This window comes from Microtus oregoni, unplaced genomic scaffold, assembly GCF_018167655.1.
Source record: "Microtus oregoni isolate MIOR12 unplaced genomic scaffold, Mior012 000115F_ref0000277, whole genome shotgun sequence".
Lineage (NCBI taxonomy): Eukaryota > Metazoa > Chordata > Mammalia > Rodentia > Cricetidae > Microtus > Microtus oregoni.
The window spans coordinates 2,500,672-2,526,675 of record NW_024544744.1 but is presented as its reverse complement, the minus strand read 5'-3'; the positions used below and the strand labels follow the sequence as shown (position 1 = coordinate 2,526,675).

General features: G+C 39.2%; 3 protein-coding genes across 3 annotated transcripts; all 3 read left to right on the top strand.

Moving 5' to 3' along the window:
* The first annotated feature begins 574 nt into the window (after window positions 1-574).
* Window positions 575-1,516, top strand: LOC121443947 (olfactory receptor 2B2-like). The gene has a single exon (XM_041645705.1). The coding sequence runs from the start codon at window positions 575-577 to the stop codon at window positions 1,514-1,516; it is 942 nt and encodes a 313-aa protein (XP_041501639.1).
* An 11,937-nt stretch (window positions 1,517-13,453) lies between these two features.
* LOC121443942 (putative olfactory receptor 2W6) lies at window positions 13,454-14,407 on the top strand. Its single transcript, XM_041645701.1, has one exon. The coding sequence runs from the start codon at window positions 13,454-13,456 to the stop codon at window positions 14,405-14,407; it is 954 nt and encodes a 317-aa protein (XP_041501635.1).
* A 7,181-nt stretch (window positions 14,408-21,588) lies between these two features.
* LOC121443968 (olfactory receptor 11-like) lies at window positions 21,589-22,529 on the top strand. The gene is given in 2 exon segments (XM_041645724.1): window positions 21,589-21,865; window positions 21,868-22,529. Coding segments are annotated over 2 exon segments (939 nt in total).
* The last annotated feature ends 3,475 nt before the right edge of the window (window positions 22,530-26,004 follow it).

The following is a 26,004-nucleotide window of genomic DNA, read 5'->3' as shown; positions in this document are numbered from 1 at the left end:
GAGGGGGAGGGAAATGGGAAGCGGTTGTGGGGACGAGGCAGAAATCTTTAATAAATAAATAAATTAAAAAAAAAATAAAGAGGGCAATCTGCATTCAAGCCATCGGGGGGGAAAAATGGCAGGAATAGTGGGGAAATGAGGTTTACATAATTCTAACAAATGCCTGCAACCAGATACTCTCACTGATTCTGGGAAGAAACTTAAGTAAATTTAAACAACAGGAACAATACCTCTGTCCCCCCAAAAGCACATACCCAGGTAGAAAGACCCCAGAACAACTGTCCACAGGACGGGCAAACACAGAGGAGAAGCTCTGTGACTGTAGAAACGGACACTGTGCTGCAAACTCGAAATCGCTGTGTTAAAAACTCTTAGCAATCCATGAACACCTGTGGAAGGTTTGACAGACGCTTAACCTTTTATCAACACGGTTTTCACACTAACAGGATCAGTTTGGAAATGCAGGAAATGCTCTGGCATCGTCACTTCATATCTAATTGATGCTGTCAATAAACATGTTCACCGGCTTACTAACCCTTTGTGTTCCAGGGACCCGGAGACTGCACCATTTACCATGACTCTGGCGAATGAGAGCATCTCAGGGGAGTTCATTCTCTTAGGGTTCTCAGATCGGCCATGGCTGGAGCTGCCACTCTTTGTGGTGTTTCTGGTGTCCTATATCCTGACCATCTTTGGGAATATGACAATAATTCTGGTGTCCCGCCTGGATTCCAAACTCCACACCCCCATGTACTTTTTCCTCACAAACCTGTCCCTGCTGGACCTGTGCTACACCACGAGCACAGTGCCCCAGATGCTCGTCAACATCTGTAGCTCCCGGAAGGTGATCAGCTATGGAGGCTGTGTGGTCCAGCTTTTCATTTTCCTGGCCTTGGGTTGCACTGAATGCTTTCTCCTGGGCGTCATGTCCTTCGACAGGTTTGTAGCCATCTGTCGGCCTCTCCATTACTCAGTCATCATGCACCAAAGGCGCTGCCTGCAGTTGGCGGCTGCGTGTTGGATCAGTGGCTTCAGCAACTCATTATTGCAGTCCACGTGGACCCTTGAGATGCCACGGTGTGGCCACAAGAAAGTGGATCACTTCCTCTGTGAGATCCCTGCCCTGCTCAAACTGTCATGCGTGGATACCACAACTATTGAGGCTGAACAATTTTTCATAAGTGTTGTCTTCCTTTTAATACCATTGATTCTCATCCTAATATCATATATTTTTATTGTCCAAGCAGTGTTGAGGATCAGGTCAGCTGAAGGTCGGCGAAAGGCATTTGGGACATGTGGCTCCCACCTAATTGTGGTGGTGCTGTTTTATGGTACTGCCATCTACATGTATCTGCAGCCACCATCCCCTGCCTCCAAGGACAGAGGGAAAATGGTGTCCCTCTTTTATGGGATCATCACACCCATGCTGAACCCCTTGATCTACACCCTTAGGAACAAAGAGGTAAAGGGAGCATTTAAGAGGTTGGTGGCCAGGGTCTTCTTGGTCACAAAATAAGGAATACAAATGATAGGCCTATTGATATAAGGTTTCAAAACCTGATAAATTATACTGCTCTTTTGTCTTTTGAACTATTAATACAATCTTGTTGACAGAAACCCATATTAGTGTTCTGCTGCCTAGATATATTTAATTCCCAAGTCCTGGGAAGTGACCCTTTACGATCCTCTAAATCTGCTAACTGTAAAAGCTTCACATTTTCAAACCTTATACCATTTTTCTTCTTAGTGAAGATTCTTAGCCATCTCTGGGGCTAAAATATATGTTTTTGGATCTTTTCCATAATAATAATATTTTAGTACACATGAATATTCTCATCTACCTGCAAAAAATTAGAACTCTAGTATTTTTCAGACAGTTGTAGATCTAGCGTAAGTCTGTCAAACTTTCTGTGGCTTCTTCTCCCTAATCAGAAGTACATAGTTTCAGACACAGCAAAATTCCACACTGCTTAAGAAACAGCACTATATTAAAAATACAATAATAATTTCATTTTCATCAGATCTCCAATTCTTTTACTTTTATAGCTTCTACTTCTCTTAACGTCTTATTCTTTTCCATCTGCAAAAAAAAGCTAATCAGAAGAAATACATTTTATAAAGTAAACTTATTTCAGTCAATGCACAAGTACTTATAGTTTTTATATTAATGTGATAACATGTGGTGTTGATGAGTGATGCATAAATCAGACTGAACCTATCCCAAATGTGTGCTATGAAAATATTCAAGTTCCTTTCTCAGCTTTTTGTAGTATACAGCATGAAATCATTGTCTTCAGTCTCCCTAGTGTGCAACCCCACCCTAAAACATCTTACTCTTGTCTAACTATAGCTTAGCTTCCGTTGGTCACTACCGTGTTTGGTAACCAATGTTCTACTCTTTATTTCTTAAGGCCAGTGTTTTGTATTCCACAAGTGGAGTGGTGCATTACCTATCATAGGTGTCTGGGCCATTTCACTCAGCATAATGCTCTCCAGTTCTAACCGTTGCAAGAAGGCTTTTATTCCTTTCACATTCACGTAATACTCCATTATGTATACTGAAATAGATTATGCTGCTTTTTCCTTCTTCTCTCTCTCTCTCTCTCTCTCTCTCTCTCTCTCCCTCCCTCTCTCTCTCTCTCTTTCCCTCTTATTAAAGACAGGGTTTGTCTGTGTAGCCCTGGCTGGTCTTGAACGTGCTGGGTAGACTAGGTTGGTTTCGAACTCACAGAGATCCTCCTACCTCTGTCTCCTGAGTGTTGCTGCATTTTCTTTAACAGCCATCACTGATGGACATCCTGCTGCTTTTATCTCCTGTATTGTAAGTAGTGTTACAGTGGGCAAGTGAATACAAATGGCTATTCTCTCTGTTGAATGTCCAGTAGTGAAATTTCCGGGTCATATGTTAGCTCCCTTTTCATTCTCCATTGACCTTCAGACTGTTTTCTATAATGTCTTGCTTACTTAAACTTTGTTCTGTAACAGTTTTAATTTTTTCCTACATACACCTTCACTGATGTTGGATTTCCTTCTGTATGCTGTGATTACCATTAATGAATAAAGAAAATTGGCTTGGCCTTATAGGGTAGACCAGAGCTAGGTGGGGAAAACTAAACTGAATGCTGGGAGAAAGACGGCAGAGTTTAGAGAAGCTATGAAGCCGCTGCCAGAGACAGACATGCCAAAACTTTGCTGAAAAGCCACTGCCACATGGCAATATACAGATTAATGGAGATAGGTTAAATTAATATTTAAGAGTTAGCCAATAAGAAGCTAGGGCTAATGGGAAATAATATAGTTTCTGTGTGATTATTTCAGGACTGGGCAGCCGGGAACTAACTAGTGGCCTTCCTACAACACCTCAGCAGTCTTACCTTTTTTGATAATACCCAGTCTTTTCTCACTATGGCTTTGATTTGCATTTCCCTGATGATCAATGACTTTAAATGAAATATATTTGCTATTTTATGTCTTCTTTTGTGAAATGTATGTTTAGCTCTATTGTCTATTTTTATTAATTTTTAAAATTTGTTCTATACATTTTTACATATTTAAAAATGCTCAATGATGTTATATTATAGTTGTTCTAAATTTAGAACCTATGTTTTAAAAATTTTATTTATTTATTATTTTTATGAGACAGGGTTTCACTCTAGCTTTGGAGCCTGTCCTAGAACTAGCTCTTGTAGACCAGGGTGGCTGTGAACTCATAGAGATCCATCCACCTGCCTCTGCCTGCTGAGTTCTGGGATTAAAGGTGTGCACCACCACCACTCAGCCTGATTTTATCTCTTTTTAGAAATGAAAATATATTTACATCCTTTCTCACCTTCCTTTCTATCCTTTCAACTTGTCCCATGTCCCTCACCCCATCCTCTCTTAAATTGATAAGCCTATTTTTCCTTCATTGAGATATATAGATAGATATAACTGACCACTTACTTAATAATGGATAACCAATTAGAGAACTGACCCTTGGGGAAAACTAATTCTTCCCCTTCAGCATTGCTCATTTGCCTGTTGTTCTTTGTTTAGAGGGAGGGCCTCTGAGCCTTCACCATTCCACTTTAGTATGTCTATTGGTATTGTTCTCGTTCAGGCAGACATATTGTTGGGCTAGCATGGGTGAAGCAGCCCTGTCTTTTCTAGGTGTCACAGTCTTACATCAGATAACCTGGTAGTCTGGCTTATAGACTTTCTACCACCTCTTCATCAATGTTCCTGAGCCTTAAGCCCAGGAATTGTATTATAAATACACCCATTGGGCTGTATACCCCAGGACCAACTGTTCTCTGCATTTTGAACAATTATGGCTTTCTATAATGGTTTCTGTCTGTTACAAAGAGAAGCTTTTGATGAGGGGTGAGAGCTACATTTATCCCTATATAAGGATAAGCATGCAAAATGTTTTTATGAATTATGCCAGGTTTGTGAAGTAGCAGTAGTAGATTATCTTTTAAGATCCATGACCTCCTGATCATGGGGTATTGGCTATGTTTGCAGTATCAGGCATGATTTCCATCCTGTGGAGCAAGAATTAAGTCCAATCAGAGAGGTGTTGGTTACCACCAAGGTATAACTGCCTCTATCATACCCTCAGTGAGATATTGCCAAGCTAGTAATCATTATATTTTATAGGCTTCACAGTTGGGTGGGACTGTGGGCTACTTCCTCCCTTGGAACCTTGTATAACATCCTTCGTCACTATGAAAGCTCATCCTCAGGGAGGAGGCTTCCAGGCCAGAACCAGCTCAGATTCTCTGAATTCTGGGTCTGAAGTGCACATTATCTTCAGCAATAGGGACTCACCTTCTGTCTGAGAAGCAATCAAGGGCAACAGCAATATTCTGTATTGCACTTCTTGACTCTCTTAACCAACAACTTGGAAAGGGGTTATCATGCATGTATTGGGTATTTTGTTAGCTTTAGCATTTGGAGGGAACATTGTCAGCCCTAATGGTATAAGTTCATTTAATCTATATATGTATTTGTATACACATACATTTGTGTGTATTGTATGCAATTTTAGGTAAATAAAAATATAACTTTATGACTTTTTCATACATTGTTAATATAATTTTCCCCTCTTGCCTCCCTCTCTTGTAAAGACAGTTAAATCCCCAGACCCTGGGTTTTCCATTTCCCCTTCATAGCACTTGTGCCCTACTGTCCCCTCTCTAGCATTCATTCTCTTCCCTGCCACCTACTGTGGTACCTTTTTACTTCCCTTGTCTCTACAGTTATTCAAGGCTATACTCATATCTTTCTCATCTGGAAACCACAGACGACAGAGAATATGTGCTTGTCTTTCTGGGTCTGGACCACCTCATTCAATATTAATAATTAATAATATATATTATATATATAATTTCTAGTTCCATCTGGGAGTAAACTAAGCAAGTGGATGAAAGACCTCACAATGAAAACTTCAACTCTCTGAAGAAAGAGATTGAGGAAGACACTAGAAAATGGAAAGATATCCCATATCATGGAAAACAGAGATCATATTGTGAAATGACCATTCTATCAAAAGCTTCTTATAGCTTCAATGCAGTCCTAATCAAAATCCCCATCTCTTTCTTACAGAAATAGGAAAAAGGCTGTCCTAAAATTCACCTGGATCCTGAATAGCCTAAGTAAAGCTGAGCAAAAGGACAATGCTGGGGAGGGGGTTACTATTCTAGATTTCTAGATATATCACAGAGACATAGCACTAAAAACAGTATGGTACTAGCACAAATGTGGACCTATAGACTAATGGGACAAAACAGAAATCTCCAACTGCAGTACCCATAGCTACAGTCATCTACTATTTGACCAAGATGCCAAACATGTTTTATACACTGGGGAAAATATAGCATTTTCAACAAATGATATTAGGAAAACTGTATGTCCATATATAGAAGAATGAAATTAGATCCATATCTGGCACCCTGCACAAAAACCAATTCCAAGTGGATCAAAAAACCCCATGGTAAAACTTAAAATGCTGAAGATGTTAGAAGAAAATATAGGCAGTACTCTTCAAGATATAAGTGTAGGAAAAGACTTTTTGAATTAGCCTAGAAATTAAGATCACAACTGACAAATGGAACCTCATGAGACAAAGAGTCTTCTGTACAGTCAAGGAAATAATCAATTGAGTGACCATTATGCCCATAAAGTGGGAGAAAAATCTTTGCCGGTTGTACTTCCGACAGAAGAAGAAGATCCAGAATATATAAAGAACCCAAAATACAGTAAAAAAAAAAAATGCAACTAACCCATTCAAAACATGAACTTTGAACTTTAACAGAGAATTCTCAAAGGAAGAATTAAAATTGCTAAGAAATAACATAAAAATGTTCAGCACCCTTAGCAATTAGAAAAATGCAAATTAAAACATTTTGAGATGCTACCTTCCTCTTAATTGATAAGATCAAGAAAACAACTCACAACAAATGCTGGTGAAGATATGGGGGAAGGGGAGTCCTCGTTCATTGGTGGTGGGACAGCAAACAGTGCAGACACAATGGAAATCAGTATTGAGAATTCTCAAAAAGCTAAAATAAAAATAAATTTCCCGTTTGACCCAGCTATACCACTCCTTGGCTTATACCCAAAGGACTCGACATCAAATACCACAGATATTTGCTCAGCCATGTTTGTTGCTGCCATATACACACTAGGTTGGAAATGGAGACAACTGATCTTCAACTGATGAATGGATAGTAAAAAATATAGTACATATACATCATGTAATTTTTTTTTAATTTTTTTAGTGGCTCCCAGGAGCCCAAGCCGAGGTCCCCAGTTAGTTCCTTGGGCAGCTGAGGATAGGGAACCTGAAATGACCCTATCCTATAGCAATACTGACGAATATCTTGCTTATCACCATAGAACCTTCATCTGGTGATGGATGGAGATAGAGACAGAGACCCACACTGGAGCACTGGACAGAGCTCCCAAGGTCCCAATGAGGAGCGGAAGGAGGGAGAAGATGAGCAAAGAAGTCAGGACCACGAGGGGTGCACCCACCCACTGAGACAGTGGGGCTGATCTTTTGGGAACTCACCAAGGCCAGCTGAACTGTGACTGAAAAAGCATGGGATAAAACTGGACTCTCTGAACATGGCGAACAATGAGGGCTGATGAGAAGCAAAGGACAATGGCACGGGGTTTTGATCCTACTTCATGTTCTGGCTTTGTGGGAGCCTAGCCAGTTTGGATGTTCACCTTCCTAGACATGGACGGAGGTGGGAGGACCTTGGACTTTCCACAGGGCAGGGAACCCTGAATGCTCTTTGGACTGGAGAGGGAGGGGGAGAGGAGTGGGGGGGAGGGGGAGAAGGGTGGGAGGAGGGGGAGGGAAATGGGAAGCTGGGAGGAGGCGGAAACTTTCTTTTTCCTTTTCTCAATAAAAAAGAAAAGAAAAGAAAAAAAAGAAAAGGAAAAACATCATGTAATATTATTTGGCTATAAAAAATAAAATCCCAGCTTTTAAAATATAGCTGTGCACATATTTTACATCAACAAATACATATACACATATATGTATTATGTATGTATGTACTTTTTTGGGGGGTTTGAGGCAGGGTTTCTCTGTAGCTTTTCGAGCCTATCCTGGAACTAGCTCCTGTAGACTAGGCTGGCCTCAAACTCACAGAGATCTGCCTGTTTCTGCCTCCCGAGTGCTGGGATTAAAGGCATGCGCCATTACCGCCCGACTGTATATACTTTTTAAAAGCATTGTAAGAAATTAGGGCTGACCTTACATTTCATTGTTAGTGATAATTGTAACTTTTCATCTGGGTATGTGTAGATGCACTTGTGGGCATGCATGTGAGCTTCTATATGTTCATTTGCATGCAGAGAATTTGACATTGAGTTTCTTTCTCTGTTGTGGCTCCTCGTTGTTTTCTCAAAACAGGGACTCTTGATAGAGCTGGAGTTCACCAGTTTTGTAGACAGGCCAGCTAGCAAGCCTTGGGGATCCTCCTTTCTCTGCCCCATCCTCTCCAACACCGGGGTTGCATGGGCATGGAGCCACCCCTGAGTTTTTACTTGGGTAGCAAGGATTCAAACCCATAAAATAAAGAGAAAATTGTTAGAAGCTGGAGCAAGAGATGACTCAGGGCATACAGGGACCCCAATACCCATGTAAACCCAGATGCAGTAGTGTGTGTCTGTATCCCAGTGTTCTTATTGTGCAAGATGTTATGGGATCTCTGGAAGCATATGGATTTTGAGTGAGTTGTAGGCTAAGTGTGAAGAAAAGAATGGTGAAATGGAAAAAAAAAGCAAAATTTGTTTTGAATTTTTTTTCTGGCTAACCATTTTGTGCTTCCATTGTTTCTGCCCCTGTGGAACTCATTTTCTTCATTTCTCAGAGGGACTCATTATCTCAAAAAATTCTTAAGAGCATCAAATTCTGTAGGTTTTCTTCCAAGTTTCCACAAGAAAATGCTTAAGTAAGACATTAGCACAAGCCACTGGCTGAATCTAAATGTGGGGTGGCTCGCGTGTGCCAGCAAGTTGAAAAGCAGAGTTCCTGAGAATCACTTTAATTGCTCACCTTTGTGCTCAGTTCTGGCTGACAACTATATCTAAATAGATATAGTAATATTGTGTCTAGTCAAAAATAGTCCATCCTCATCAGTATAGTGGGGCTAAAGTCAAATTCCACTACTTTAATAATGTTTATATTTAAGATAAAGTATCTAGCATCGTAATTATCATGTGTCTATTTCTATTTCACAAAAGTACCCAGAAATGATCAGTGACGTCAGTATGTTCCTAGTAATGATGATTACAATTTAGATATATCTTATGTACAGTGCACACTTACACATGACACACTCTTGTGTATCCACTAATATGTCAGAAAGAAATGTGAAATTTATCTCCCATACAAGTCACTGACAGCTAAGTACAGAATACATGCTTTTGATTTGCATTCGTTCCTATGTTATTTACTTCTGACCTTAACATACAATAAAGTGAGCGGACACAGCCATGTATTGCTTTTAACCTACATGGATTAACTTGCTTTCTGAGTTAAAGTTATCAGTCAGGTCATAACCATTTTATGTTAAATTACAAATATGGGAGTGAAATTACTTTAACGTTTTTGTGTTAATTTTAAATATCAAATGGAATCTTTTTTCTCTTTTTAAGCCATCCTCCTTTATGACAGACCTATTCTAAATAGAAAATTGTCCACTATGGCTCCTAAAACCGCATAGACCATTAACTAAATAAATTGGTGAAGATAATTAAATAACAGTGCTTCTTTAATTTGCACGACTGAGCACACTGTATAGGCTATTACCACAGGAGGAAAATGACACAACCATGTAGCCTTGTGCTTCTTTTTCTTGACTCTAGGTTACATTCTGGATCAAAATGGGGCGGTCACTTCCTTTGCCTAATGCTCGTTATTAACTGTCAGCCTTGATCAAAATGGACTCCACCAGGAAGACTTGGTTCTCTCCCTCTCTTCTCCCTCTCTCCCTCTCATTCCCTCCCCCTCCTCCTCCTTCTCTCTCTCTCACATACACACCGCATACACCACACCACACCATACACACACATGCATACACACCACACCACACACATACAAACACACACACACACACACACACACACACACACACACACACAGCAAATTTCAAAGAGGGAGAGAATGTGCTGGAAATAGTAGTATTCCCTATGAGACCATACACTCTCCCAATTCTTGTTAGCAATAATTAGCTAAGGGAATTTGGCTGGGGGTGTTAGGCATCCCCCACAGAGTGAGGCAGGAAGTAACCAATCCTAGATTAACTCTGACACCCATAAGATGTTCTTACTTACTAGATGTGAGTGCTGAGATTCTTACGCACCACCCACCTATGCTAGTGGTCATCCCAAGCTGCCCTATCTCTGGCTCCTCATATGGGGTTGGGAGTCTGTAGATGGGCTTCATGTTACAGCAATGGGTGGAGTGATCCTGGTGTGCTCACCAACATTCTTCCTTTACCCAGGCCGATTCCACTACATTAGGTCCTATTGTCCCTTGATTTAGCCTCTTTCTCATAGACTTTCTAAAGTCATCCTTTCTACTCTCCTTGTCCACACTTTGGTAATCCCACTTGACTTCCAAGTGAAGTCCCAGGAAAGAGAACGAGCTGTGGACATGGCATTTCTGAGGGTGCCATTAAATTTGGTAAGTTATTGATCCTGTGACCTAGGCCTATAAATGATCTGATGTTTGAGAAGCTCAGGCTATGGTCAGATCAGTATGCTCATTTCCAGAGACTCTATCATATGTTAAAAGTTGTGGTTAAACATAATTCATTCTGTGTTGAGACTGGAGAAAGTTTTGTGAGTGCTTTGCTTTAGTGGAGTTGTTCTTTCCAAAATAAACTTAGAAAACATTGGAACGTACTAAATTGTAAGGATGTCTATCCTAAGGATAGAGATACTGAATCTAATATTGTATCATGTGAGACCTCTCAGTAAGGAATGCCGAGTGATGCTGTGACATTGAACTTCAACATGGACAACCTGTAAAGAGAACACAAGATGTCCTTACTGGGTCTTACAGCTTTGTGACCACTGCATGCACAGAGCGAGCAGTGGGCTAACTCTGAAACACCCGTGTCATTCTTACTCCACGACTTCTTAGTTCAACTCCTCTGAACCATCAAACAATAAACTCCATGCTGGTACCTGGCAAGGTAATTAGATTGCAGCTGACATGAGAGCATTATTTGATTTTTTTTTAGAATATGTAAAATTTAAATGATCTGGCCAGGGATTTAGAAATCACAAAACAGGTAAACGTTTGTACTCTTTTTCAGAACGATGGAAAACTATTTAAATTCTAAAATTCACAAACTGTATTACCAAAGCTAAATAGTTAGTGTAGTGTCCCTTGTGAAGGAATGATCATGTTTCTGTTTAAAGTCATTCATTTAGGTTCAAGTAAGGATAGACACACACATATTTAAAATAAAATTTTAGACCAATAAAAGATGTAGGCGTTGGCTGTTTAAAGTATGAAATGTAAAGAAGCAATTGTCCCCCAGGGAAGGCTGGGTAAAGAACAGAAGTTACTGAGCCAATGAATCAGAATGGAGCACTGATGACTGTACTCATATTTGAATGATCTCTGGATGGATTAAGAGGAAAAGAAAGGAACCAGGATCTGTGTTCTGTTGTGCAATCAATAAACAAGTGCATGCATGAATGTCATAGGAAAATTCTAAGAATAGTAGCCACAGAATAAAGCCATTGACAGTCCCAGTCGGTCTCTCCAGACACCCATGTCTTCATTAGCCTTATTCTGCAGAGTACCGAGGGCAGGGTGCTCAATATTAACACAACAGGTAAATTTAATTGCGTTTCTCATTTCCTGAAAAATATGATATATATTTTATATCTTGTCTTTGCCAAGATAGCTACTGACCTTGCTGAATTTAGAAGCAAGGTTCTTTATTAAATTTGATCTAATAAGTCAAAACACCTGAGATGACGTCTCAACATTATAACTCAAGTTTTGCTGTGTGCATATTTAGCATGATCGTTTGTGGCTTGAGTCCTTACTGACAGGATGATTATGGGATAAAACTGAAGGAGATCATATGTGCTAGGCATATGAGTCAAGACTGGTCATTTGGTTATTGTCTTGGCGTCAGTGGCTTAATCAGCCCTGTTGAATAATCACACGACTGATCCCTTGGCAAGAATGAGAAAATGAAGTGAGCTTGACTACATCCAATAGTTAACATTAGTGCCCAGTTCAAAACAGCTAAGTAGTATTAGTCCCATTATTTTTTAAATGGCATATAACTCATTATTTATTTTCTGTTATATTTTAAGTTGTTTAAAATGTAAAGAGAATTTACAAAGACTAACAGAAAAAATACACTCATTCTACCATTCAAACTTAGCTGTGTTCCCTTTTAGCTATTAGAAAACAATAAAGACTCTAAATCACGAAGTTTGAAGCACTTTTCTCTTTATTTGGGTGATATCCCCACACCTCCGTTTATTTGCAATTTTCTGAATTTTCATTTTACAAGAGGAATCAGTAAAGCCTTGCTGGCTCATCATAGGCACTGGCTTCCAGCTATCAAAGTACTATTTCTTATCAATATTATCACACCCACCCATTTCTCCACAACTAGAGAAATCATTGCAGACTCTATTGGGATAATTTTGATAAACATTTCATTTCCAATTTGTGTTTATGTTTAATGGACGAAATATTTTTGTGCTCTAGTGTACTCAAGAGATGTATTTGCTAATTAAAAAAAAGTCAGTGTCCTGGGGCTTTTTACTAACTGCTTAGGAAAATATGAAAAAAAAAGTGGCTGATTTGTATCACACAGAACATATACCCTAAGACATAAAACTGCTGCCCCAAACTGAGAATGTAAAACATTATAGAAGATACAAAACCTTTTAGTGCAGTGAAACTGGGACAGATAAAGAAAATAATCAGTACAGATTCCCTAGAAACAGGGCTCGCTGTAAGAATAAAGCATAAGAGGAAGAGAAAACTAAGAGGATGCTACATATTCATTCCACTGGGATGGGCTCTGGGGCTTCACTTGTCCTTTTGATCTTTGTGGGGATCTTTCCCAAAGTGAGAAAACTCCCAGCTCCAGGGATAAAACACATCTTAGTGATGTGAGCCATAGCAATGTCATAGAGGTATAGAGCTGAGAATGCTGAGGTAATGGTGTACATTTTTTGTTCTTTTCTTAGCTGGCACAGGATATTGGGGTCATTTTTCAGTCCGCAATATGGATGGGACCAGCAGATACAGACGTGAATAATGACAAGATAAGCTTCCTTCTACTATTTTGCTGGGTCACTTCTACCCTGGTTTTGGCATGGATTCTAGATTTCTCAGGAGTGATGGGGAAGTTTTCAGAATGACTTTTCACCCGACCGGAAGTCCAAGTCCCTGATCTAGGAACAAGCCCTTATCATACCCACAGGGCACAGGCTACAATGACAACTAGGTATTTTTCCATTTTTAAAAGTGATGGAAATTTTTGAGTACTGATTCCTTTGTACAAGAATCAGCCTTTTTGGGAGACAGGCTTTTACACCCCTTCTGGGTCTCCAACTCACTGGCCTTGAACTCCTGATCCACCCTTTCTTGCGTCTGAGGTACAAGGTTACAGGAGGGCACCACCAAGCCTGGTGACAATCACTGTTTGGAAGGTAGTATTTTACAGACTGCTAATGAAAGATTGTGATTCGAAATGTTGACAGATAATCACAAGCTGGAGCTTTACAAACTCAAATTTGATACTTTTCAGACCAGACCACATTCTATATCAGTCCCTATTGAAACTTGAGGTCACCGCACCCGGCATTTCTAAAGCGGGTCCCACGTACCGCTTCACCAGTCATGGTGTTTGGAGACAGCAATCTGCGATTCTCACCGACCCTTGTCTTTCTCCTCCCAGGTAATATGTGGTCACAGGTGATGGAAAAAAACAACAGGAGCTCTTTTGAGGGCTTCATCCTGGTGGGCTTCTCTGACCGTCCTCGCCTAGAGTTGATCCTCTTCGTCATAGTTCTCTCCTTTTATCTGCTGACTTTACTTGGTAACATGACCATCATCTTGCTTTCGGCCCTGGATTCCCGGCTGCACACACCCATGTATTTCTTTCTGGCCAACCTCTCGTTCCTGGACATGTGTTTCACCACGGGCTCCATCCCACAGATGCTCTATAACCTCTGGGGTCCAGACAAGACCATCAGCTACGTGGGTTGCGCTATTCAGCTATACTTCGTCTTAGCCTTGGGAGGGGTAGAATGTGTCCTGCTGGCTGTCATGGCGTATGACCGTTATGCTGCTGTCTGCAGGCCCCTGCACTACACCGTCATCATGCACCCTCGCCTCTGCGGGCAGCTGGCTTCTGTGGCATGGTTGAGCGGCTTCGGCAATTCTCTCATAATGGCACCCCAGACGTTGATGCTGCCCCGCTGTGGGCACAGGCAAGTGGACCACTTTCTCTGTGAGATGCCAGCGCTGATTGGCATGGCCTGTGTGGACACTACAGCCCTGGAGGCACTGGCTTTTGCCTTGGCGATTTTTATCATCTTGGCACCGCTTATTCTCATCCTTATCTCCTACGGTTACATCGCCCGGGCAGTGCTTAGGATCAAGTCAGCTGCGGGACGAAAAAAAGCCTTCAACACCTGCAGCTCCCACTTAATCGTTGTCTCTCTCTTCTACGGCACTATTATATACATGTACCTCCAGCCGGCAAACACCTACTCCCAGGACCAGGGCAAGTTCCTCACTCTTTTCTACACCATTGTCACACCTAGTGTTAACCCCCTGATCTATACTCTGAGAAACAAAGATGTCAAAGAGGCCATAAAGAAAGTGCTAGGGAAGGGGAGCACAGACCTATAGCAAGGAATAATCAAGTATAGGTATTGACTTTTTAACCACCTTCTTTATATACAATTAGACCTAGGGACACTTAATGAGAAAAAAAATGGGTTGAGGGACTATGATACCCCTCCTATATGGAAAAGCATTGGGTCTTCTCAAGTTTCTCAAGTTCATAACCAAGGGATTCTAACTTGAATAAAACAATAATCAATCTTTGCAAAATATCTACTGGGAATGTCATCACCACTTTAAACAACAACAACAAAAAAAACTACAACGACTGTGCCTAGTGGGTCCTTAACAAATATGAAAGGAAAGATCTTAGAAATAATACAGAAGAAACACTAGTTATTTTCTAGAAAATTCCAATGTGCTTTTCTAGTGCCAAATGCCTACCCAAGAGCCAAAACAATTAGTTCAACCATATGGCTTTAATATCTCCAACACTGTAATAGACTCACAGAGTCTGTATAGTTTAAATCACAGACACACATAATTGACCTTAAAGATTTGTGTTTGACTTTCAAACAAGAGAGACTAAAGAAGAAAATGTGTAAAGCAAGATTAAGAGGAGAAAGTTCTTGCTAATATTTAATCTGCCTGTCACTACCAAGAGATGGCAGAGGGATCTTCTTGCTTCAAATGTTTGGTTCCCTTATGTTATGAAAATATTTTGAATGTATGAAGGAAGAAATGAGATGAATTGTGGCAAATGTTGCAATGTTGGTATTGGTTATTCTCTGAATATTGGTCCATTCATGTTTATATTACTGACAGCAGAGCCTCCCCTGCTTTCATAGTGATTAATTTAAGCAGTTCATATTGTATTTATTTAAATATCCACCACAGGCTGCAGTGTGTGGGCCCCAGCTGGTGGCACTGTGCTGTAAAGTTATGAGGGCTTGTGGGAAGTGGAGCTTCACTATAGGAAGTAAGTCAGTGAGATCTGGTCTTGAGATTTTACAGCCTTACTCCACCTCCTTGTCCTCTTCCTGCTTTCTGTTCTACAGACGTGGGAAGCGGTGAGGAGACCCAGCCACACTCTCATGCATGATATTGCTACTGTGTTTTCCCCGCCATGTTGGCATATAAACCAAAATAAACTATAAGCCAAATTAAACCCTTAAGTTGTTGTTTTTTAATTGACAAAAAAGTCTTACTATGTGTAAAAGAAGATATTAAAAGACAGAATAGATATTTCTATCGAAACACTGATTTTGTAAGCCCCTTCATGGAATTCCAGATAAATTCATTTCCCATGAGGCTTTTTTTTTGTTTTTAACCACATTTTTTCTCTAAAATATTTAATATCCCTGAAATTGGTTACAGGGACTAACAATGTGAGAACTTATGATGAAAACATCACTATGTCTTATTAATATTTTCACAGTCCAGCAGTTTATAGAATAATTTACAAAGTATACTACTTAGGCATAAAGTAGTATAAATTGAAAATGTCCTAGCCTCTTATGAACATTGTAGAATATCATTCAAAATAAAGTATAGAAGAAACATTTTATCTTATGCTCTATGAGTTTTTCCTCTCACTATTCATGAGTCATCCTTACCAATTAATGTTTTCAAAAGACGGGCATTCGGTCATAAAGATCACCAGGTTGGTGCTGAGCAAAGCATCAGGAAGTACATTCCAGCCAAGTTCTGTATGACAGAGATGAGGAAGCAACGGCCAGACAATTGAGGAGAATGTTCCCAGCAGAGGTAGCAGTACGTACAACTTTTAGATCAGGATGATGAGAAGGAGTCAAAATGAGGGATGGAGAAGTAGGAGGGGATCAGGAGCAGGGGCCATCCTGAAAAGAAAGGTGTATCCAGAAGGTAAATGTGAGCAACCCTGTCAAATGTGGCTCACTGGCCAAGTGAGGTAGGACCTGAAAACCAAGCCTTAGGTTTAGTCCTGTGAGAACCAACAAACCCACACAAGTGGAATCACTGTAGGAGAATGGAGAGACAGGCAGGGAACTTCTGAGAGGCAGGCAATCGAGGTGAATATTCTGTTGGAGGCAAACTGTAAAGAAGAGCAGAGGAAGGGGGTAATGTCAGCAAGGGTTGTAAAATAAAGGAGAGAATTTTTAAGATGAGAGATAGTATAGCATGCTTATAAGATAAAAAGATAATGATCTAGCCACAAAATAATGACATGCAAAGGTAGAAATTTTGCAAGAATGAGTATTTAAGTAGGCAAACACAACAAAGATCCAGGAAATTCAAATGACTGGCTTTAAGTAGTGGCAAGCATTCACGGTGTAAGATGAAGGCTCATGTCTAAGAATAGATGTTAATGTTTGGGCTGATAAAATCATGGGAGTTCTATGAGGTCTTTTCTAATTGTTTTTCTTCTTACAATGAAATAGGAATAAGGAGATGAAATTCTATTGTAAGCTTTTACATATATCACAGTAGCAGAATAAGAATATCGATACACTGATACTTGAAAGTATTAAGGAGATATTTCAGCAATGGCCATAAGGGGTCATCTGTGTGGCAACAGGATATTAGAGTCAAGTATTATGAGACCAAGTTATGGGACATTAGACCCATTCACACATTGTTGACATTCATGCTAAAAAGAAAGCAAAGAGCTTCTATTTCAAACTACTGTCGATGGGAATATACATTGGAAGACATAAGCTCTAAAATTGGCAGTTCAGTCTACCAACATGGCTCAGCAGGCAAAGGTGCCTGCCATCAAACCCGATGATCTCAGTTCAATCCCCAGGATTTACAAGGTAGAAGGAGAGAACCACTTCTCACTAGTTGTCCTCTGGGATCCACAAATATACAGCAGGATGTGCAGGACAACGCAAGTACACGCACACACATATATAGGCAATAAACAAAATGTGTATAACATTGCAATAGCATATTTTAAAGCCACCAATTAAAAAGAATAGGAGTGGATTATTTGAGCAGAAAAGGTTAAAAAAAATAAAATAATAAAACATCTCCTGAGATCTACAGCTGCCCTTCTCTTTTGTATGTTCCACCCCTGTTCAGGCAAGTAGAGTTTTACTCAAACAGACATAACTTGCTGATGTTTTCTTTGTGGCTGCATCAGTTTTCCTCAGTGATGAGAGGACAACCCAGAAAATTCTGTAAAAAGGGAGCATAAAGTATGTTTAGATCAGTTGGGTGACTATTTCATAATTAACACTATGCTATTTATTTTTCTATAACTCACTCAACAATATCACACTTGAGTACTTCTGACTACTAGTAATTATAATTTAGTTCATTCCCTATTGAGAGAGATTTTCTGCCTCCCATATTTTGTCATTATAAACATGGCTTCAACAAAATGCTTGCTTTATTCCATCTTTACATACAAGTAATTCATTTTACAAGTTAGATTTCCATTGCTGGGGTAATGTCTTTAAGATTGTTCTTTTCACATTTGGAAGGCCAGGAAACAACATTTTGTGAGTACTCTTTTCTCCGTCAGCAGTACCGGTAATACGAGGTCTGCTGACTACCTCCCCTTATATAGTAGATGACTTATCTTTATTATATTTCCTTGACTATTCAGAAAATTAATTCCTACTCAGGTAGATTTGCAATCTGAATCCTGTATTAATAATTTCAGCCATTTACTACTATATTGTTTACAGAATCTGGAGTACTAAGACATACTTTATTTTTCTTGTACCTATTCGTTTGAAAAATTGATAGGAGACTATGTATTAGAACATATAAAATAAATCTCTACTAGAGAAGACTATCAAAAATGCAATTCAATTTATTAAGCTTGTAAAAAAAATATAAGAAACTTCATTGAACAGAGAAATAGCTTAACTAAGCAAAACCTAAGAAAGAAAAGAATTATTTGGCTACATAAGAAACAAAAGTAGCCTTCTCTGAACTAAGGTAATAAAAACATGTCTATAGGAAATCCATGGATATCCACTGTATAAACATTGATCTCAGATCCAATTCCACAGCAAATCCATAGTTCTCTGTAGCTTCACAGAATTCTCTTGACACCTTTAACAAAAGGAAAATTTGCTGCATTGATGGCACAAATTTGCATCTTAATGCACAAAGTATTGTAGTCCCTATTGTCATCCCTTTTGTCTTGGACACAGTTGAGGAGAAGGTCCCCAGAGGAACAGCACTGCAGAGAAAACGTGTGTGAAAGGAGAAGCACTGATTCCCAGAGAACCCCACTGGGCGTCATCCTTGGTTATAACAAGAGTTGCTACCCTGTTGAACAAGTCAGAGCGCAGAGCAGCACTGAGGAATCTCTGTCTAGCCATTTACTCTGCAGTCCTGATGGGGAGGACTTTGAAAAGATCAGTGAATGCCCACAATGCGATGCAATGCCAGAAAATACATGCCCCAGTTACCCACAAGACTTTACTATTCCCTTATTTCCTGAGTTACTCCTGAGTGAAGAACTTATAACTTGCTACCAAAGAGTGGAGCAGTTCATCCCATCAGACTGATGTTGAAGAGCTTATGAAGACATTATTGGGTCTGCATACTTATAATGAGTCCATTTGGAATTCAAAGTTCCTTGAGCTAGCGCAAAGACACAAACCATCCTGTCCCTAAGGTTCCAAGTGGGGTATGTAGAACACTTTCTTAAAACATTGTATAAAACAACTGGAAATAGACAAACTGAAATTTGGGGACCATTTATCCTATAAATCACCAAAAACATTTAGAAACATTTGGCTCAGTCTTAGTTTCTTCATTTTGTTTGTTTTTCTTATAGTTGGAATCTGGGAGCACTTACTTCTTCTCTGCTGGGAAACAAACTCAGGAGCACAGCAGCCTTGTGTCCTAACCTTTTGTTACCCACAGCTTATGAAGTAGTGTCTGTGAACATTAAATTTAGATTTGCCCTCAACTTGGTCTTTCAAAACAGAGAAAAAGCAGCCAGCTTTGATAGTTTTTAAACCTAAATTAGGATGTTGGATGAAAAATTGCTCTTGTCATTTATCCTTACACTCCAGCTGGAAAGGGGGAAGTTCAGTCTAATATCTGAAAAGTTTTCCAGCCCTGAGTGCTGAGAAAGGGTGTCTCTGCAGATGCTACCAACAGAACTCGGCTCAGGAGCAGAGAGGCTGGTTGTGTGTCCTTTCGCCTCTCAGCTCAGACAGGGGACTCCCTTGCAGGAGCTATCAGATGGATGATAGCACCTGACTTCTGTGCTAGAATTTCAGAAGCAGGAGGTTCTGGGTGTGTTTCAGTTGTTAACAAGTCTTCCCATTTCCACACACTGACAATACTAACAATGCAAGGTGCTTAAACTTTCTTAGTTCAAAAGGATACTTTAGTTTTATTCAAACAATTTCCTTTTTATAATGAATTTAATCAATATCATGGAGTGTTTGCAAAATGGCAAAACTTGGCTCTGAAGTGAGAAAAGTTCAATATAATACTTAGAGGCACTGCAATCTCCCCTCTGCATTGCCTTCAGCCCACTCTTTTGATGTCTCCCTGTTTTCCCAGCAACGACCTGTCCCTGCATAGTGCTCTAACTACTGTGGATCATGGGGGAGATAGTCCCTATGCTGTCAAATGCCACCGCACAGTCATTTCAGAATGACAGGAGGACACTCGTTGCTTTTGTAATTAACTGACCTATTAAGTATGAGAAAGTATTGTCTTCTTATCTACCAGAGCTTATTGCAGAGTCTGTTTGGGACTGACTTCTGGAAAATAAATGCCATACCGAGGAATGGTCTGGAAAGGCCACTGACCCAGTAGTTATGTCCATGTAATGAATCACTTTCTGACTAATATTTGAGGCTATGCACCTCTTTGATATTATATTTATGGAGAACCTACAGCTTTTCTTCTAAAAAAGAACACTTCTAAGGACGGGTGAGTATTATTACTGATAGAACAGAACAGCAGAATGCCCTGAGCAGTCCTTGGAGGGACTTTATAATAGCATCACGTTAGTTATAGGAGTTTCCTGGCACTTTAAAGCCCTGAGATCCTCAGAAAACCCCAAAGTTGTGGCATTTCTCCTTACCCATCCATGTGTTCTGTTCAGAACTCCTTCCAGTGGCACTATTTTCCTTCTTTTTCTTCTTCTTTCCTTCCTCTGTCCCTTGACTGCCTATTTTCTGTTTAGTTCATTGCCCCATTTTTAAACTGAGTTATTTATCTTCTTATTGTTTAGTTTTTTTTCTTTTTAGTTCTTTGCATATTTAGATATCATCCCCCCTGTCAGATGTATACCTACCTGGTTAAGAAAAAGCTTCTCAATCTGTAAACTACCCCTTCACTGGAATGTACAGAGATTTTTCGTTTCATGAGGTCACATTTATTATGTGTTCATCTTAATGTCTATGCATCAGGATTCTGTTCAGAAAGTCCTGTCCCATTCCAATAAGTTTAATCATATTCTCTTTCTCCTCTATCCATATATCAGGTCTTATGTTGAAGTCATGGTACATATGGACTTGATTTTTATGCAGTGTGAGAGATCAAGATCAATTTTCATTCTACATATATCTACCAAGTTTGCTTAAAGATGCCATATATATATAGGATCCATATATATAAAGGATATATATATATATATATATATATATATATATATCCTTTAATGTTTGTCACTGGTTTCTTTGTCAAAAAACTATTTTTACTGGAGTGTGGACCCTCGATTCTATTGGTCAGCAGGTCTGCCTTTATGACAGGGTCTTGTTTTTACTAAAACTCTCTAATATAACTCAAGTTCTTCAGCAGTTTTGACATTTACAGTTAAGAATGTGATGGAGATTATGTCTAAATCTTCCTGCTAATAGCTATATAGGAAGTACTATATAGCTAATAGCTATATAGGAAGTACTATAAACAAAAAAAATAAACCAAATGTCAAAGAATCAAAGAACAAACCTTATACAACTTGTCTAAGTCGGGAATTGGTTTTTAAAATATAGCTTTCAGTTTAGATGCGTGGGTGTGGATATGGAAACTTTGGAAATGCCTAGGTAACTGGTTCAACTGTAATCTCAACTGTATTTTTGTATGCTACATGCAATGCCAGTTATTTAAATGTCTTCAAACTTGTAGTAAAGAATATGTAATTGAAACAGTTAATAAACATGTGATTATAAAGAACTATAAGAGTTAATAAATACATGTTAAATATAGAATAGTTAATATATGTAAATTGACTTCCTGAATTTTTATGTTTCAGGAAACCATAAGTTAAAACATTAATCATGAGTTGGGCAAACGAGAGCATCGTAGAAGAGTTTGTTCTCTTAGGGTTCTCAGATCAACCATGGCTGGAGTTTCCACTCTTTGTGGTCTTCTTGACTTCTTACATAGTAACCATCATCGGAAATCTCAACATCATTCTGGTGTCCCGTTTGGACCCTAAACTCCACACTCCCATGTACTTCTTTTTAACTAATCTATCAGTCATAGATCTTTGTTATATCACATGCACAGTTCCACAAATGCTGGTAAATTTACACAGCATTAGGAAAGTTATCAGTACGGTGGCTGTGTGGTCCAGCTTTTCATGTTCCTGGCCTTGGGGACTACCGAGTGTGTTCTGCTGCCAGTCATGTCCGTCGACAGGTTTGTAGCCATCTGCCGGCCTCTCCACTACTCGGTCATCATGCACCAGAGGCTCTGCCTCCAGTTGGCATCTGTATCCTGGATCATTGGCTTTGGAAACGCAGTGTGGCTGTCCATCCTGACTTTCCAGCTGCCACGATGTGGCCACTATGTCATAGACCACTTTCTCTGTGAAGTGCCTGCACTGCTCAAGTTGTCCTGTGTTGATACCACTGCAAATGAGGCCGAACTATTCTTTGTCAGTGTGATCTTCCATTTGGTGCCTCTGACACTCATCCTTATCTCATATGCTTTTATTGCCCAAGCAATCTTGAAAATCCAGTCTGCTGAGGGGCGACAGAAAGCATTTGGGACCTGTGGCTCCCATCTAATAGTGGTCTCACTGTTTTATGGCACTGCTGTTTCCATGTACCTACTACCACCTTCATCCCACTCAAAGGACCCCAGGAAGATGGTTTCCCTCTTCTATGGAATTATTGCCCCCATGCTGAACCCCCTAATCTACACACTTAGGAACAAAGAGGTAAAGGAAGCCTTTAAAAGGCTAGTCAAGAGAGTCTTCTTAACCAAGAATTAAATGATATCGGAAAGACAAGCTAAGGGGCACCTGGGCTGCTCTCCTCTTCCTGCTGGGCTGATGGAGAAATGCAGTCCTCTAACTGCACTGTGGCATAGTTTTCTCCAGAGGCTTGAACCCTGAATGTTCCCTAGTGTTGATAAATGTGTTTAGATTGTTGTTGAGAACTCTGAATTTAGCCTTATCCCTGAGCCTAAATCTTTAAATCATCTCATAAACACCACATTGCAACCCTTTTACTCCATGGAAGATGTGTTGGAACATCTTTGTCTCACTATTCATCAGGGGAAGGTACCACTGGCAGTTTGCATAGCTCCTTCAAGCCCTATATGAAAAGAGAATAGTGATAGTGGGCTTCCTCCTGATTTTAATTGGATTTCCCAGAGCTTTTTTTCTGTTAGAATGATGTTGATTATGGGTTTGTCTTCTGTACCCTTGATCACATTGTACATGTTCCCTCCATTCCTATTCTCTCTAGGTTTTCTATTATGAAAGCATGCTGGATTTTGCCAAAAGCAGCATTTTCTGCTTCTATTGTGATAATCATTAGAATTTCATCTGCATGTCTGCTGACATGATTTTTTATATTTGTTGACTTACATCTGTTGAACCATCCTTGTATAATAAAATCAACTTGACCATGGTGAGTTGTCTTTTTCATATATGCCTGCAGTTCGATTGCAAGTATTTTATAAATTGTTTTTGCATCTATGTTAATGAGGGATATTGGCCTGTAGGGTTCTGTGGAAGGGAAGGGTCTTACTTTGTCTTAGTCTTAGAGTAATACTGGCTTTATCGAGGGAACTTAAAAGCACTCCATGTACTTCTATTTTTAATAATTTAAGAAGTCTTGGTTCTTTGAAAGTCCCCTGGAGTTCTGCTGTGAATCATTCTGGGCCTGAGCTTTCTTTAACCAGAAGACTTTTTATCTCTGTCTCAATCTCCTTGCTTTTGTGAATCTGTTTAAATTGTTGATCTCTTTTCGGTTTAACTTTGTAGTTTGGGTGAATCTAGAAATGTTTCCATTTCTCTTAGACTTTCTAATTTAATGCAATACAGTTTTTAAAGTATAACTTTATACTAACCTGAATTTCCTTGGTGTCTCTTCTAATGTGTCCCTTTTTATATCTGACTCCTTTGATTTAGATCATCTCTTTCTTTCAGGTATTAGTCCCTGTCAAACATTTTTAATAGTAATTTTCTCTCAACATATGACATTTCATGTTCTTCTTAAATGTCTTTATTAAAATATAATCAACACACAATAAAATGTGTTCCTTTACTCGACCATTTCAATGGTTTTTAGTGTGCTCACAGAAGAGAATCAATGTCATCACAGTCGAATTTTAAGATACTTTCATCATCCCCCAGAGAAACCAAGAGCACACAAACAGACATTCCCTGTTTCACTTCCCAATCCCAAACAATTTACTAAAGAAGACACCACCTATGAATCAGATGGTGATTCTGACCCCATCACAACTTTGAATTTTTTAACCTCTAGGACTGACTGTGAGAGATAAGCTTCTGTCGTTCATAAACTATCCAGTGCACAGTATTTATTTTTATTAGATTGACTTAGCTAAATATTTGTAAAGGCTCCACAAATGCTTGAAAAAAATATTTGCTGTGAGATAATGCCCTTGTACCCCGTAAAGATTTGTCATGTGTATTGGTTTAATAAAATGCTGATTGGCCAGTAGCCGGGCAGGAAGTATAGGCAGGGTGACCAGACTAGGAGAATTGTGGAAATAGGAAAGGTTCAGTCTGCAGTCACTACCCAGATGCAGAGGAAGCAAGATGAAAATGCTACACTGGGAAAAAGTACCAATCTATGTGGCTAACCATAGATAAAAACTATGGGTTAATTCAAGCTGTAAGAGTTAGTTAGTAATAAACCTGAGCTAATAAGCCAACCAGTTTATAATTAGCATAAGCCTCTGTGTGTTTTGTTAGGACTGAATGACTGTGGGACTGGGCAGGACAGAAACCTCTGTCAACAAATATGGGCTCTAGCATTGTGTGGAGAGTTCTAATAAATGCCAGATAGTTTCTTTTGATTGCTTGTATCATTGATCATTCCATATTAATGGATTAAAAGATTCAATATTGCTAAGGCTTGGCTTCCCAATTTGACTTGTAGCTGCAGGGCAATTCTAATCAAATTTCAGTAAGAGAATGCACTGATATAAACTGTATAGTACTAAGTATTAACTAAAAAATAAAAATATATAGAATATTAAAAATATGATAAAAGCAAAAAGTTAAGACTCATCTTACTCCATTTGAAAACTTACTATAATATTTCAGTAGTCAAGTCTTCCCAGTATTGGCAAAATAATAAATGACACATATCAAAGGACCAGAATAAAGAGTCAGGAGTACATCATACATGCACAATCAACTGACAAAGGAATTGTCATTCTTTTCAATCATCCATACTAGAGTAACTGATCAGTTATATTCAAGAATATGAAACCCGATATAGGCTAACTATTTAAAATTGATTATAGATCTAACTTTAAAAAGTAAAAATTCCAAGTAAAAACATGTTTAAAATCTATTCCATCCTAGCTTTTGCTATTAATTCTTAGATACATCACCTAAGTCACAATGTATGAAAGAAGACTGATAGCTATAACCCAAATTAAAAATTAAACTTTGCCAAAAAATAGGGATTCGGAAAAAATATTGTAAAATGCAAATCTCATAAAGACTTTATATCCAAACTATACAAAAGCCTTCTAAGTCAATAGTATGAAAATACATTCCAACTTTAAAATGAACTGCATTAATCTGTTTTTATCATTATAATAATATTGCAAATGTTATATAAACAGATTTAGACAGTATTTTGTTTTTTATTGTATGCAGCTAGTATGATACTTACCATTGTAACCATTTTAAAACACATCAGTGTTACTGTGTATTCAAAGCGTCATGTAACTATTACCAGAATCTTTTTCTAAAACCTCATTTCATCATTGAATAGGTATGTGGTGTTGTTCTTCGTCATTTTGATTTGCAATAAAAAATGACACCATCTTTTTATGTTTTGTTGTTATGTCACCAAATTAGAAATACGCATGACACTTTGAACACACAATAACAATGATAAAGAGCAGACTGGTGGTTTCTGCAGGATGCGCATAAATCAGAATCTAACTGTGTATGCATACGGACGTTCAGTGCTACAGAAATGAACACAAACTAGATGCACTTGTGTTGTGATCCAGCTGCCCTCACTCCCCCTGACCGACAGCAGAACTTCCTTGTGGTCTGTAATTGACAAGGATGTTTGTGTTCTTTCTGCCTGGTGGGTCTCCACAGAAGGAGTAGAGGTATAAAAGGTTGCTGGGCAAACTAAAGCTTGCTCTTCTTCCACCTGAAAAGAAGCCTTCGTGTGTCAATCCCGGCACCCCCCACCAGTCTCGGCTATCCAGGCTGCGCTGGCTGCTGCACACTTGCTCAACTA

Bases quoted from the DNA above. Each gene is read 5' to 3' on its own strand.
- LOC121443947 (XM_041645705.1), top strand. From the start codon at position 575: ATGACTCTGGCGAATGAGAGCATCTCAGGGGAGTTCATTCTCTTAGGG.
- LOC121443942 (XM_041645701.1), top strand. From the start codon at position 13,454: ATGTGGTCACAGGTGATGGAAAAAAACAACAGGAGCTCTTTTGAGGGC.